Source organism: Myotis myotis, unplaced genomic scaffold (genome assembly GCF_014108235.1).
Source record: "Myotis myotis isolate mMyoMyo1 unplaced genomic scaffold, mMyoMyo1.p scaffold_m19_p_17, whole genome shotgun sequence".
NCBI lineage: Eukaryota > Metazoa > Chordata > Mammalia > Chiroptera > Vespertilionidae > Myotis > Myotis myotis.
Genome location: NW_023416321.1, coordinates 38,324,277 through 38,339,692, shown reverse-complemented (window position 1 = coordinate 38,339,692; position 15,416 = coordinate 38,324,277). Strand labels below are relative to the sequence as shown.

General features: G+C 58.2%; 1 protein-coding gene across 1 annotated transcript in view; it reads left to right on the top strand.

Moving 5' to 3' along the window:
• The window catches only part of SPNS3 (sphingolipid transporter 3 (putative)), a 42,884-nt gene extending 28,625 nt beyond the window's left edge, over window positions 1–14,259 (top strand). The window contains exons 9-12 of the mRNA XM_036338787.1: window positions 6,257–6,322; window positions 12,494–12,592; window positions 12,730–12,901; window positions 13,863–14,259. Of these exons, the coding sequence (XP_036194680.1) occupies window positions 6,257–6,322; window positions 12,494–12,592; window positions 12,730–12,901; window positions 13,863–13,936 (411 nt within the window). The 3' untranslated portion in view covers window positions 13,937–14,259. The remainder of the gene's footprint in view (window positions 1–6,256; window positions 6,323–12,493; window positions 12,593–12,729; window positions 12,902–13,862) is intronic.
• Window positions 14,260–15,416: the final 1,157 nt, after the last annotated feature.

The window sequence follows — 15,416 nt, the reverse complement described above, 5'->3', positions numbered from 1 at the left end:
TGTTTATAATGTGTTTGTTCTGTAATAATGTTGTTTTCTGTTTTGTGCCCGCCCCCATGTATTTCCTTAGGTCTGTGATATTCCTTTATATCTCATCCTATGGGGGTTCGTTTCATTTCTGAGCTCTTTCTTTCTTTCTTCCTTTCTTTGTTCCTTTCTTTCTTCCTTCCTTTCTTCCTTCCTTCCTTCCTTTCTTTCTTTCTTTCTTTCTTTCTTTCTTTCTTTCTTTCTTTCTTTCTTTCTTTCTTTCTTTCTTTTTTAAATATACTTTATTGATTCTTTACAGAGAGGAAGGGAGAGGAAGAGGGATAGAGAGCTAGAAACATCGATGAGAGAGAAACATCGATCAGCTGCCTCCTGCACAGTCCCTACTGGGGATGTGCCCGCAACCAAGGTGCATGCCCTTGACCGGAATCGACCCCGGGACCCCTGAGTCCGCAGGCCGACGCTCCATCCACTGAGCCAAACCGGTCAGGGTCTGAGCTCTTTCTTCATTGAATGAACATTCAATCTAGTTTGAAGCAATTATAAGGAATTGTCTTCTGTTCCTTCTCATATTATCTGTCTTCCAGGTTGGATTCTTTATTCTCTCCACCCCCCTGCCCCCTCCCTTCCCTTCCCTTCCCTTCCCTTCTTCTTCCCCTCCCTCCACTCCCTCCTTTCCATTTCTTTTCCTTTGCTTTTCTTTCTTCTACTCTCTCTGTCTGCTGAGTGTTTCCTCCTAGCTTGGGCCTGGGCAGCTCTGCTCAGATACAGAATTTGCTTTGATGGCCTGTGGGCGACTTTGCTCTTGACTCCCTTCCAGCCTTCTCTGTGACATTCTCTTCTCCAAAGGAGGGGCAGTTGGAGTTGAGCACTAGGTTTTCTGCCGCCTGAGGGAATTGCAGGGCTCAGGTGAGGCCTGAGGAGTCTTTGTTCCAACAGCTGGGCTCCCCGCTCTCTCTTCTGGGATTTAGGTAAATGCTCTACCTTAGTCTACCTAATGACTGGGTGCGTCCCCTTCTGGGACGGGGACTGTGCTCTGGCCTTGAGTGGAGTCAGTAACTGGAGCCATTGTTCACTTTCTCTACTTTTACCCATTTCCCCCATCCCACCCTGCCCCGCACACCCCTCCCCCCAGCAGCTTTTGCCCCTGGTTCTCAGCCAAGAGCAAGGACTTAGGATCCTTCCGCTATTTCCCTCCCATAAGGGGATTTTGGAGAATAGTTTGGGGAGGGAGCTGGGAAGAGCTCTGCGCTCTACTCTAGTTCAGAATTGTGTTTGTTTTCCCCCTTGTCTGCCAATATTTAATGATTGTCTCATTAAGTTTTGTTCTTTGGTGAAAAACAACATTTTTCTGAGTTATTATTTTTTCCTTTGGGGGGAAAGGGAAGTCTATGTTGCAATTTCAGCCTTCCATCTTCACAAAGGAGCTGCCCCAGATGACCTTTGAGGCTCCCTCTAGCCCAGACCAGATCATAGCTCTGAGTTCCCTACTTGCCCAAGGAGGGATGTGTCCACCACCACCCAGGACAGAGCCAGCTTGGCAATGACCGAGGCCTTTACATCCAGGTGGGAATTCTGTCCTTCTGAGCTGTGAGGACTCCTGAGCATAAAGCAGGGGTGGAGGCCCAGTATCTGACCAGCCTGGTGCCCACGGGGGAGACTTGTGAAGTGGTTGGTGGGGATGTGCCAGGACGAGCGCTCACCACAGCCGTAGTGAGGGTCAGCTAAGGATTTTTCTCTCTGGCCCGGGGTGGTGGGGGCAGATAGATGGGCCATCAGGTGCCCAAACTTGGACATGGCCATTCCTGCAACTTAGCCCTGGAGAGGCTTCGTGAATAAGCCCTTTTCTCTTGCATCTTGGGCTGGAGTAACCAGACCTGCCAGGGGCTTCCTCAGAGGGACGGTAGAGACCCACTGGCCCTTCCTCCGAAGGCCCCACTTCCCTGCCAAGATCTAGCAGGTGTCTCTTCTTGGATGGTCAGCAGAGCCCCCCTGGAGAGCCCACAGTCTCACTCCCCACTTGCCTGCCTATCAGGCTGCGGGCTGCTGCTGGCCCCTGGGAAACAGGTGGTGCCCTTGTGCCCTGAAGCCAGTCCCTGCAATTACAGATTGGCAGGCCCAGGGGCGAAGTGTGCCAGCCAGCACGGCAGCTTGCTGGCAGCCAGTCTGTGCCTGGGGCCTGTGTCCTGACTGGGCCAGCCTCACGGGGAGAGGAGCTGATCCATGAAAGGAGAGGATCGGGTTTTAGCTCTGTCCCCATCCCCACAGGCCCATGGAGGATGTCTGCCACCACCCTTCCTGGCGGGGCCTAGCATCCGTTCTTTGCAGGTCAGAGGTCAGGTACTGCCCAATTGGAAGACTTAGGTGGACCAAGGTGAAGACATTGCCCACCACCCCATCGGGACTGAGCCTTCTCTGGGGCTTCCTCTTCCCTCCGGCTCCCTCCCCTGCGGCCCTGTGTGTGCAGGTGTGCCCGAGGAGAGGTGTGTGTGTGTGTGTGTGTGTGTGTGTGCAGGTGTGCCCGAGGAGAGGTGTGTGTGTGTGTGTGTGTGTGTGCAGGTGTGCCCGAGGAGAGGTGTGTGTGTGTGTGTGTGTGTGCAGGTGTGCCCGAGGAGAGGTGTGTGTGTGTGTGTGTGTGTGTGTGCAGGTGTGCCCGAGGAGAGGTGTGTGTGTGTGTGTGTGTGTGTGTGTGTGTGTGTGTGTGTGCAGGTGTGCCCGAGGAGAGGTGTGTGTGTGTGTGTGTGTGTGTGTGTGTGCAGGTGTGCCCGAGGAGAGGTGTGTGTGTGTGTGTGTGTGTGTGTGTGTGTGTGCAGGTGTGCCCGAGGAGAGGTGTGTGTGTGTGTGAAGGTCTGTGTGAAGGTGTGAGTGTATGCGTGTCTATGTGCATGAGTGCGAGGCCACGAGCATGTTTGTGTACATGCATACGTGTGTGCGCGCATGTGGTTGTGTGTGCTGTCCATGTTATGAGACCACAAGCATGCACACGCACATGCTAGGCTGTTTTTCACCAAGTGAGCATGTACCAGTGTTTACAGCCACCGTCTACTTGGTTGGTGCTTTGGCCACCTGAGTTTTAATGTCATTCATGTGACCTGCACATGCGTGTACTTGTGATGCATGAGTTTTGTGTGTGTTCCAGGTTATGAGTGTCCATGTACATGTGTGCATGTGAGATTGTGCACGTGTGCTGAAGCTTGTGTACACGTGTGTGTGAGGTCTTGCATACGCATGTGTCTGTGCGTGCTTTTGTGCCTGCATCACAGTGTGTGTGAGTGTGTGTGTGTGTGTGTGTGCCCGCCTCCGTGGTTGGGGTGATCAAGGCCAGGGCTAGTCATCAAGGGGGAATCCTCTTGAGTCTGAAATGGGAAAGGCCAGAGGCTGAGGGGCAACACGGTTCTCAGGCTCCGGGCAGCGTTCCCAGGCCCTGTCGCCCAGGGGGACTCAGTCAGGGTGCAGGGGAGCACGATGAGACGATGAGGGGACAAGGGCAGAATCCTATTTCCCTTTTGGAAGTCCCCTCCAGCGCTGGGGCGGGGGTTTGGGGCCTGGGAAACTGGTGAGGAGGAGGGAGAGGGGAGGCCTGGACCGGGCCAGCAGCAGTGGGCAGGAGGGACGGGCGATTGGAGAGATGTTTAGGATACAGAATGGACAGGACTCAGTGACTGGAGGGAGGGCTGTGAGGGTGAGCAGTGTATGGGGGTGCTCCCCCGCCCACGCCCCGTGTGTGGCCTGAGTGATGGCGTCCAACAGGCTTTCCCAGAGAGCAGCTTTGGGGCTCGCTGGTGGCCATCTGTCTGGGGCCTATGTCCTGGCTGGTTCATCCAGTGAGGACAGCGACGTGGGGGCACAGCAGGAGACAGCACATTTGGGGACCTGGTCAGTGAGAGGAGCCTGTGGCCATCGGGAGAGGGTGACCAGGAGGTGCCGGCCTGTGGGGGTGAGGCAACCACGTAGGAGTAGCTTCAGACAGTCGGCTACATTCTTCACGGCAACTGCATTTCAAGCCACAGCCCTTTCTCAGTTTTAGCAACCAGAGTCTGACCTGGTGACGGGCGCCACTGAGCTCTCAGACCCAAGCTGCACGCAGCCTGTGGGGAGCAGGAGCCGTGCCCGGCGAGGGTCCCAGCTGTAGAAGCACAGGCTGGAGGCGCCTGGCAGAGCGTCTGGACCACCCGATTGCCGCCTGGCTGGGGAAACCAAGGCCCAGAGGGTGGTGTCCTCCCCAGGGTAGCCCAGCCTGGCAGGGTGGGGCCGCCCATCCACGGGGAGGACACACCCCTTTGTTGGAGGGCCCCTGCTTGAGCCGCCGCCGTCTCAGGAGACTGTAATTGTGGGATTGGGAGGCGGCCTCTCCGCCCGGCCTTTGGCCCCTGCAGCCGCCGCCGTGTGGGGAGGATTTGGTGGCTTGGGGCCGGTTTCCAGGTGTGTCAGGAAACCTGGCACCCTCGGCGGCGGCTGTGTTCAGCCTGAATGGCCCATTGTGGCTGCAGCCTCCCTCTGATCTGCTCTATTCTGGGCTCGGGACCCACCCTGCCCAGCTGCAGGAAGGAAAAGGTGTATTTCAGCATGTCCTGTGGCTGTGAGGGGGCAGGGAGAGGCGGAGTGTGCGGTGCCAGGGCGGGTGCCCGCCACAGGCTGGAGGTGGCGGTCCAGGTGGAGGGGCTGGAATGTGAGGGGAGGTGGCTGTGAGCCCAGCCCAGGCTTTCATGTGGCCTCAGGAGGCTGGGGGGACAAATCCTGTCAGGCTGGAATTCGGGCCTGCGGCCTGCCTGGGCCTCGCCTGGGACCTGCCTGCCAGCAGGTCTGCCTCCCACCCTGTGGGTGCCCAGCCCTCTGCCTAGGCCCAGAGGGAGACCCGCCCTGCCCTCAGGGTTCCCGAGTTTGGGTGCAGAGGACCAGGGCCTGGTTAGACGAGAGAACACACAGCTGCTCCCCCTCCTCGGTGGGTTCTGCCCTCTCCCCACACTGGGCCATCCTCCTGCCTCCCCGCCCGGCGCGTGCATGCCCACCTCTCTGCCTCTGCTCCAGCGGGTCCTCTGCCTCCTGGCCATGGGCTCTTCTCAGCCCAGCCCGATCCTGCCCACCCTCCAGGGCTTTGCTCAGGGCCACCTCCAGCGGGGGCCCTGCCCGTCCCGGGCTTTCCGCTGCCTCTCTCCTGCCAGCTTCGCTGGGCATGTGGCTGCTGAGGCCTCTGTGGAGCCTCCCTCCCTGCCCCCCAGCTTCCTGTCCCTCACCTTGCACAGGGCCAGCCACAGGGCCGAGGGGCTTGCCAGAGAGGGTTTTGCTGTGTGACCTTGGGCTTGAGCCTCCTCACCTGTGAAATAGGTGTAATGATATCTACCTTAGGAGGTGGCTGAGAGGTTAGGTGGGGGACAGATTGACCCTGCCTGGCACACAGTAGGTGTGTGTGCAGGCAGTGAGCCCTTGGTTCCTCTGCCCTCGGTGCTCACAGGCCTTTGGAAGCCAGAGCCTGGGCTGCCCAGGGCACAGCCCCGTGATTCCAGGAATGGTGGGTTCCACCCCAATAAGCTCTTGGAAACTCTGAGAAATAAGACTTCTTTTTCTCCTTCTTGCTGCTTCATTAAGCTCTTCTTGAGTGAGTGGAATGAGGATTGTCTTAATCCTTTGGCACGAGGAGGGGGTTTAGGGAGCTGGGAGAGACAGGCCTCCTGTTACCAGCAGACATTGGGGTGGGGGTGGGGGTGGGGGACACACAATAGGCACCTCATCAGTGTCCACGGGCCTTAGGGGAGCAGAGAGGAGGCAAGGGCTTTGCCCTCTCCCAGGCTGTTGTCCTCCCTCTAAAGGTGGCCTGGAGTCCTGGCTGCCTCCTGCTGGGGCCCCAGGGGTGACCTCAAGTGCTGGACCCGGGGGCTGCCCATGAGAGAGTGCTGTTCCCAGGCCGGGGCCTGCCCCCCTCTGGGTCATGGCTGCCAGCTTGCCCCGTGGGAATGCCCACCCACCCTTGAGGCTGCCGGACTAGGAAATGGTTCCAGACTCAGCATCCCAAGAAGTATTTTTTTTTAAAATATATTTTTATTCATTTCAGGGAGGAAGGGAGAGGAAGAGAGAGAAACATCAGTGATGAGAGAGAATCACCGATTGGCTGCCTCCTGCTCGCCCCACACTGGGGGTTGAGCTCATCCCAGTAAGTCTTGATGGGCCTCCCTCTGTGCAGCCTCAGTCTCCCTCTCCGCAGCGGGAAGAGCCATTGCTCGGAGGGGTCGGTGACTGAGGTCCAGGGGCCTCACCCGCTGCCCTTTGTCCACAGGTGTTCCTGGCCCTTGGGGAGCTGCTTCTGTCCTGCAACTGGGCAGTGGTTGCTGATATCCTCCTGGTAGGTGTGGGGATCAGAGTGGGGGGTGGCTGGTCTTGGGGCCTTTGAGCAGGGGGAGCTGGAATCTGCCTGGCTCAGGCTGGACCCCTGCTCTTAGGTGGCCTGGATATTGGGAGGGAGACCCTGGGGTAGGGGACCAAGGTCACCAAATAGTTCCTTGGGCCATGGGCTTCCCTGACACTCCTAAGCGTCTCCTCTATCACCCATTTTGCAGATAGCAAATGGAGGCGCAGAGAGGGCAGGGCCCGGATGAAGGGCACACAGCATGCCAAGGCCCTGAGCCAGAACCGGAGCCCAGGCTTCCTGACTCCAGGGCTCCCTTCCTCCCACCCTCTTGCTCGACTACACTGCTTTTCAATAAGCAGGCTCCTTGGCCTCCCCTCTGGGCTTGTAGGCGGGGATGCTGGACTTCAGGGCTCTGGCCACTGAGCCCAGGCGGGTCTGGGCCACCACAGCTCCCATGCCAGGGGCTGTAAGAGGCTGAATGCTGTCCTGACCACATCCCTCTGCTAGGCCCAGAGTCTCCCTTCTTCCCAGTCTCCCTTCTTCCTTCTCGGAGACACCAGGGAAGGGCTTTGAGCACCGAAGGGCTGTGCGCTTGTGGATGACACAGGGTCCCAGATCTTGGGGCACCCAAGAGCCCTCATCCCTGGGCACAGGGAGTCCGAGCAGCCTGGCTGAGCGCTGTCCTGAGGATGGGGTGGCCAGGGCACGGGCTCGGGTTCAGGAAACAGACCTGGTTTCAGCCCTGCTGCTGTCCCTTTCGGGCTGTATGGCCAAGGCAAGTGCTTCTGAGCCTCGGTTTCCCTGCGTGGCAAGTGGGGATGAAAATGCCCTATGGGTTACTGTGAGGCTGAAATGAGATGGTATGTGAGAAGCTTTGCCCGCTGGCTGGCAGGTAGAATGCTGGCTGGGATTCTGAGAGCGGTTCAGAGGTTCCCGCTTTCTCATCCTCCATCTCCCAGAGATATCCTGGCTCCTAGAACCTGCGTTCGAAAGGGCCGTGGGGAAGTGCAGTCACTTAATCAGCCGACAAGGCCTGCTTGAGTACTGCTGCTGAAGGGGTGCTCACTCCTGCTCCTCCCCGGGGCCCAGGCTCAGCGGGGTAGACGGGCCTGCGGGGTCTTTGACTCTGGGTGGCTGTATCAGCTGCAGGGCGGGCATGTCTTCTCTTCTCCTCTCTCCACACAGGGTACCTGGGCTCTTGCCCACACTCAGCTATGGACCTGCTGAATGGCCCTGGGCCTCAGTTTCCTTGTCTGTAAAAAGGGGTAACCATACAGGCCTGGCGGGGCATGCGAGGGAGCCTGCAGGAAAGCCCTGCAGGTGAATGGGAAAGCAGGAACGTGTTGGCAGACGTGCTCTTTGTGGAATTGCCCACTTTCAGGCACAGGGAGCCACCCCTGACCCCACATAGCTGTTCTCCCAGGCGGGTCAGAGGAAGCTGAAATCTGCCCCCCCGCAGCGCCCTCGCCTGCCCCCCACTGCGTTGCTCCCTTTTCCACGCGACAGCACCAGAGATATGCAAAGACTGCGCCCATGTCCCCCAGTGTCTGTGTTTGCAGGAATGATTAACCTGGCCAAGAAGCGCCCTTTGTAGGGCTGTGTGTGCTGGGGGTAGGTGTTGGGGAAAGGGGAGGGCTAGGGCCTGCTCAGCCATGGTTGGACCCATCTGGCTCTGCTGGGGAGCTACCCAGGGGGCCGGCTGGCTGTGGTCCAGACCCCTGGGTGCTCCCTGGGGTCCTTCCCTGGCCCAGAGGCCTCCAGCCCTCAAGCTTAGCAAGGCTCACCACCCCGGGAAGGCTTCATGCCCCATTCTTCTGCCTCCCCGCCCTCCGGGAGCCCCTTAGCGGAGACTGCCTTTGGGCACTTTGTCGGTGGGAGCTGGGCCAGCGCTTGCAGTCTTGGGAGCTCAGGTCCCTGGCAGAGAGGAAGTGGCCTTGGCCAAGCACAGGTGAGGGGCAGCTGTGGGGACCTGGTATGTGGGGAGGAGGAGTAGATGCCAGCTGGGAGCAGCGCCAGGAAGGAGTGGGAGGTGAAGAAGGAGACCTGGAGTGCAGGCCCAGCCCGCAGGAAGCGGTGCCCAGGGAGAGACAGGATGGCAGCTGGAGTTGGCAGAAGATCCTGGGAAGCTGGTGTTGCTTTTCCAGAGATGGGGCAGGAGCAGGGAGGGGAGAAGGGGGGGTAGGTGAGGGCTGCGGGAAGCAGCCTGGATCAGGGCAGGGAGCGTGTGGGGACATGGGTATGGCCGAAGGGTCCCATCTGTGCGCAGGCTCTTGCTCCTGAGGCACAGGTGGCCTCATTGGGCAAGACCCAGGGAGTGAGGAGGCCCCAGCTATGAGGACAGGTGCGCTATCCCTGCTACCGAATCCTGCGGGCTCCTGAGGCCTCCACGGAGGCGGCCTCCATGTCCGTCCTGCCTCAGGAGCACTGCTCTCTGGTCCGCATGTCCACAAATAAGAGAGGCCAGATTCTCCCTGGGAAAGAGACCTCAGGGCTCTCTGGTCCAGTGGTTCTCAAAGCTCATTATTCAGGTTTGGGGAGCTTGTTGCAAATTCAGCTCCGATGCAGTGGGTCTGCACTGGGGGCCAGGCACCTGCATTTCTAGTGGACGTTCCATGGGATCCTGACATAGATGTTCCTCACAGCATACCTGGACCCTCTGCAAAACCTGACTAGTGCAGTCCACCCCCTTGTTCACGTCTCTCTGACAAGGAGCTCCCTCCCTGAGCCCTGGGAAGACCCCGTCCTGGCTCATCCTGTTGATGAAAAGGATCTGGCTCCATCACAGCCAAGACCCACCTCAGACCCACTCCAACAAGCTCCCCCTAGCCCAGCTGGGTCCCCAAGGGCACTGCTCCCCGGAAGGCTAACAATTGTGTCTTCCAGACGGAGCTCCCAACTTCCCCGAACCTACCATGGGTGGGCTCCAGCTCCCGCCCAGCCCCCCTGTCTGTCTGGGCCCCACCTGGGGTGACCCAGAGTCAGCTCACTCCAGCCCAGCCCTGGGGAGAAGAGCAGAGGGGAGCTCACGCCCTCTCCCAGGTCTGTCCTCTGGGGTCTGGAATTCATCTCCCACCTCCCAGCAGATTCCTCCTACCTCCTGCAGGGTAACCCTCCTGTTCTGCTGACTCAGTCCCAGCACCTCCCTGCTCTGCCTTCTGCCCTCCAGGTAGCTGTCTGCTCACACTCCCAGCGGGTCCCAGTGTGAGGGCTGAGTGGGGAGCGCAGGAGGCAGGCTGCCAGGGGTTTGCACCTGATGGTTGCCACTCTGAATCTCTGTGGGCCCTTGGCTGGCGCTGGTTATACCCCAGGCTATAAAGGGAACAGCTCCTCTAAGGAGGGGAATAAAAACAGGGGTGTATTTGTCTCAGAATAGAGCAAGCCTGGGTGTTTGGGAACCCAAAAGCCTCTCACTTCTACAATGACCAGCTGGGCTCTCCAGCAGCTGGCAGGCCCAGCCCTGGCCCTCTGGCCACATGGAGACAAGGGGGTCCAGAGCAGGCAGGGGGTCTGGGGGACCTCCCTCTCTAGCCACTGCCTGGGGTCCCTGGGGGGGCAGGGAGGATGGGAGCAGCCTGCCTGGATCTTACTCTGAGAGTCCAAGCAGCTCCGGCCCCCGAATGGGCTTTTCTGGGCACTCAGGGCCTGGCCTCTAGGAATTCCTGTCCTTTTCCCCAGAACTGCTAGTGAGTAATCACATAATTATGGGGTGAGAAGGAAGTGCTTGGGGAAGGTGCAGCGCTGTGGTCAGTTCCTCCTCAGGCCTGTTGGCAGGTTGCCGTGATGGGTGGGAGGCCCCGCTTTCTCAGCACCTGGAAAGAGTGGCTCAGCCCCAGTGACCTCAGGACGAGCGGGTCACCCACAAGAGTGACGCCAACTACTCTGCCCTGCCCACCCACGAGGCCCCTCTCACCAGACCCCCTGCGGCTCCCAGTCCCTGGCCTCCTGCTCCCTTTGCTCACACTGTCCCTGGCCTGGAATGCCCCACCCCAGTCTCTACCAGCTACCTGTTTGCAGGGCTTAGGGATGAACCTGTCCTTCTTATCCTTCTCTCTGCTTTCCAAATGTTCTAGAACAAACACATAAATACTGTGGAAAGGCTCCTCCTTGCTCCCAGCAGCTGAGTGGTCAGTAGGCCAGGCACTGGAGGGAGAAGGCCTGGGGTCGAAGCTCAGCCCTGCTGTTTCCTGGCTGGGTGACCCTGCAAGTTACTCACCCTTCCTGTGGGAGGTTTGCTTACCGAGAAAATGTGGATAATAATCATATCCCCTCCTGGCTGGGCTGAATATACATATGTATATTCATTTGTGTATATCTGTACATACATATATACACACATATATATTTAAATATATATACACACACACATATATAAATATACACACACATAAATATATATTCCATATAAAACATATTCACATATAAATATATACATGTACACATATATAAGTGATATGCACACAGGAAGCATTTAGTACATGTTAGTGATTATTCTCATTGCTCTCTGATGGGCTCTAGGGACACCTAGCTCTCAGGGAGAAGCCTCTGCAGTGGGAGGCCCCCCTGTGGCTGCTCCGTGGGGACCGTGTGGCTTCTGCTTGAACCCCCCACCCTGGCCCCTGCCACAGCTGTGGGTCCAGGCAGGGTTTTTCCTGGGACCAGTTTCCAGATCTACTTGATTTATGTAGCAGTCCCCTCTGTGCCTGGTGCCTCGCTGTACCCCAGGGACCCCAAGAGAAATTCGGAGCTTTGCTGCCCAGCTCTCCTGGAAACCACTGGTCTGGCACAGCAGCTGCTCAGTCCGTGAACCCTCTGCAAAATCAGACGAGTGCAGTCCATCCCCTTGTTCACGGCTCTCTGACAAGGAGCTCCCTCCCTGAGTCGAGAGGGGTGTACACCAGGGCCGTGGGAACTCAGGGCAGGTCCCTGAACTCTGAAAGGCTTCACAGAGGAGGTGACCCAAAGGTCAGTCCCAAAGGACAAAGAGGGATGTTCCAGCTGGACCAGAGAGGGAAGGCCGGCCAGGCAGAAGGCACAGCATGTTCCAATGTCCGGAGGCGTTCTGCCTCCCACAGTCGTAGGATGCTGTTTCCATCCAATGTCCACAGAAGCCTCCAGGTACCAGATGAAGAGCGATAAGAGCATAGCCCTCCAGGGAGGCACTATTATTATCCCCACGTGGGGAGGAGGAGACTGAGGCACAGAAAGCAACTTGCCCAAAGTCACACAGACATCCTGACCCCAGAATTCATATTCCCAACCTCCCTACCCTCTTCCAGGGAGCTGTGTGGGGCTCCCCAGCTAGGCTGCTGTTGGTCCCTGACAAGTGGGGCTTGAACAACAACAACAACTTCTTCTTTTTCTCCTTCTTCTTCTTCTTCTTCTTCTTCTTCTTCTTCTTCTTCTTCTTCTTCTTCTTCTTCTCCTCCTCCTCCTCCTCCTCCTCCTCCTCCTCCTCCTCCTCCTCCTTCTCCTTCTCCTTCTCCTTCTTCTTCTTCTTCAAAATTTTTTTTTTGCTTTCAGAGAGGAAGAGAGAGGGTGAGAGAGAGATACAAACATCAGTGATGAGAGAATCATTGACCGGCTGCCTCCTGCACACCCCCCACTGGGGATCGAGCCTGTAACCTGGGCATGTGCCCTTGACTAGAATCCAACTTGGGGCCCTTCAGTCCCCAGGCCGATGCTCTATCCACTGAGCCAAACCAGCTAGGGTGGGCTTGAATTTCTTAAGAGAAAGGCCCAGCTGTCCTTCCTCTGTCCTGCCCAAGCGCCCACCATGCCTGCACCTGGCAGGGTACCCACTTTCACCCTGGCAGCCTGCACTGCTGCTTCCCGGGCCCCTGAGCTGGAAGGCCCCACCCACCTCTGTTGTCCCAGCCATGCCTTGTCCCTGCTAGTTTAAGAGCAAACCCTCAAGAGGGGTGGCCTCAGCAGGGGCCTTGGCACCCCCATCCTGGGAGACCAGGGAGTCTTCCTGAACCTCGGTGGGGCCTGCCATTTGGTGGTGGGGCTTCAGGCACTGGGATCGTTGACTCCCTCTCATCGTATTCCCTGGGCCAGCCTATCACACCTCTGGTTCTTGGCAGGAGAGAAGCAGGAGGGGGCATGAGGGGGCACCCACTCCCTGCCCTCGCTTGGAGAGCTACCCTGGTCTCCTGTGCTTTACAGTCAGTGGTGCTGCCCAAATGCCGGGGGACCGCAGAGGCGCTTCAGATCACAGTGGGCCACGTCCTGGGAGACGCTAGCAGCCCCTATCTCATTGGACTGGTAAGGCCAGGTGGGTGGCTGGGCTGCCGGTGGGCCTGAGTGTGTGTGAGGTGGGGAAGGTCTGGGGAGGAAATGCCTGTGGTAAGGCCTGCAAGCTGCCCTGGTGGGCCTGCAGCCCTAGCCTCCCTTCTCCGCAGATCTCCAGTGTCCTGCGGGCCAGACGCCCCGACACCTACCTGCAGCGCTTCCTCAGCCTTCAACAGAGTTTCCTGTGCTGTGCTTTCGCCATCGTCCTTGGGGGTGGCTGCTTCCTGCAGGTTGCACTGCACCTGGAGCAGGACCAGGCACAGGCCCAGCAGCCTGGCTCAGGTACCTCCTCCCCTCACACCCATGCCAGGCTCAGGGCTGAACCCCATAGGAGCAAGGGGCACCAGCCACCCCTCAGCTCCTGGCCAGTTTATTTGTTTGCTCATTCATTCATTCATAATTCATTCATTCATTATTCATTCATTCAAAAATAGTTATTATGCCCTTGCTATGTGCCAGGCAAGGTTGCAGATGCTGGCAAGTGAATGCCAAGTCCAAGTTCTCCTGGAGCTGATGCTCTAGAAGGCAGAGATTCATGAAACAAACAAACAAAAAAAAAGCAAAAGATGGAATGTGTTTGAGGTGATAAGTGCTACGGGGAGACATAAAGCAGGAAAAGTGGGTTGAGAGGAACAGGTAGGGGCCGTTTAAAATTTTCAAAAGGATGGTGAGGGAGGTCCTCACTGCACAGGTGACATTGGAGCAAAGATGTGGAGTTGAGGGCATGAGCCCGGCAGCTGTCTGGGGGGAGGAAACAGCTAGTGCAAAGGCCCTGAGGTGGGATGTACCTAGGCAAACCTGATGTGTTTGAGGACTGGCAAGGAGGCTAGTGTAGCTGGAGCAGGAGCCAGGGGAAAGGCATAAGGGTGGCAGCAATGGGGTCAGAGCATGGGGTGTTTTGAGGGGCCCTTGTGGGAACTGGGGCTCTAACTCTGAGTGAGATGGGGGCCCTGTGGGCTTTCCAGCAGATGAGCCTTAAGGCAACCGATTTATCCTGCAAAAGCATCACTCTGGCTTCTGTGCTGAGAACAGACTGTAGGGGCTTGGCAGTGATGCAGAGAGGCCACAGGAGGCTCCGCAGCCTCAAGGGAGAGCAGCGGGGCTGGGACCGTGGTGGTGGCATTGAAGACGGGGTCGGATTTGGAATTTGTTTTGAAAATGGAAGCTAGAGGACTTCCTGACAGGCCTGGTCCCAGAGCTCCTTTTGCCTCCTTTGGGGTTGGCTGAGTTTTTCCTCACACAGGGACCCCGGATGACAAGGATGTGGAGTGCCAACGCCTGCTTCCTGGCACGGACGCTGCCACAGAGGACTCCTGAGGCCCCCGTCCCGCAGCGAGGAGTCCCACCCACCCTGTCTGCAACCCGCTGTTGGTCTCCGCAGTGTCAGAGCCTCTGCTCACCCTTGGCTGTGGCTCCGGGACTCTGACCGAGCTGCACCTGCCATGTCTTTGCTCCCAGCTAGAGAGCTGGCCGTGCCTGTGGCGGGGCTGGGAATTGAGCTATCAGCACCCTCCGTGGGAGGCCTGGGCCTGCGCCTGCACCCAGCACGGGGCTGCTCTAGCCTGGGGTCCTCAGCCTGTCTGTCAGGAGGCCCTGATTAAAGTGTGGCCAGTACAAAGCCCATGGATTTCAGGCCTTTGGGCCATTGTGCTATTTATAGTCTCGCCGTGTCTCTGCTGGGAGTGGGAGCAGGAAAGGAAGAGGTGGGGAAACTGAGGGAGCCGCTCAGATGGGTCTCTAGGCCTCTCCACCCTCGACTTCCCACTGTGACTCAGTGTCCTCACTCTGCAGGGTCAGGAGGCCCAGGACATCCCTCTCCGGGAAGTCAGCCTCTGAACAAAAGGCAGGGGCCGAACCCGTAGTCCTGGAGATAGGTTTCTGCGAGGGTGCGGGTGTGGGTGTGTGGCTTCAAGTTCCAGGGAGCTGCATGGAGGAGTGCCCAAGCCTGCGCAGACCCAGCCGCCCCAACCACAAGGGGCTCACAGGGCTGAGCAGGAGCACTCCTGGCTGTGCCTTGCTCTGCACACTGGCCCCCACCCTGTCCCCACGCTCTGACCCTAGCACAGCCCACAGGGAGGGCTGGCTCTGCGGGACTCCCACTGGGCTCGGAGCAGCTGGGCGCAGTGGGCCCTGCAGGAGATCAGCAGCTTCCAGGCGGGCGGCATGTTCTTTCCGCCTGTGAGCATGAGCTCCTCGCCCCTCCCCTGGTGCCCGGCCAGGCAATCGCTTGTTTACTTGCTGATCGCCCCCTTCCCTGTGCCAGGCTGTGCCTGTCTCCCAGCAGCTGTGGGCAGGGCAGTGACCCAGCCCTATGCTCACCTCCTGGCCCTTGCTTGCTCCATCCCTGCCCCCTGTGTGCCCTCCCTGTGCTCATTGGTGGATGGGACAAGTTCCAGGAGCTAGACTCTCGCTCAGCCCACGCCTGTTCTCCAGGCCCAGCTCTCCCCCAGGAGAGCCACACCAGGCCGACCAGCCCCTCAACCCAGGATTTGACACTTGGAGCTCATGAAGTGGGGGGAGCTGTCCCGTGATAAGAAAAAGGATTCCTGAGGATATTTAGTAAAGGGTTGTGCACCCAATTACCATGTGGGTGGGGGCTTCCTACAGCACCAAGCAATTCTCTGACACCAGCTGGGTGTTCTGCAATCCTATTCGGTTCTGACAGTCTACCCAGAGATGGCGTCACACCCTACAGGCTAAGGGTTCAGTCCTACAAGCCTCCCCCACTCCCCCCACTTCTGATGCCAATCCCAAGTGCAGGTTGTTACCTGTGCCTCTGACCAGCTAGGCCTAGTGA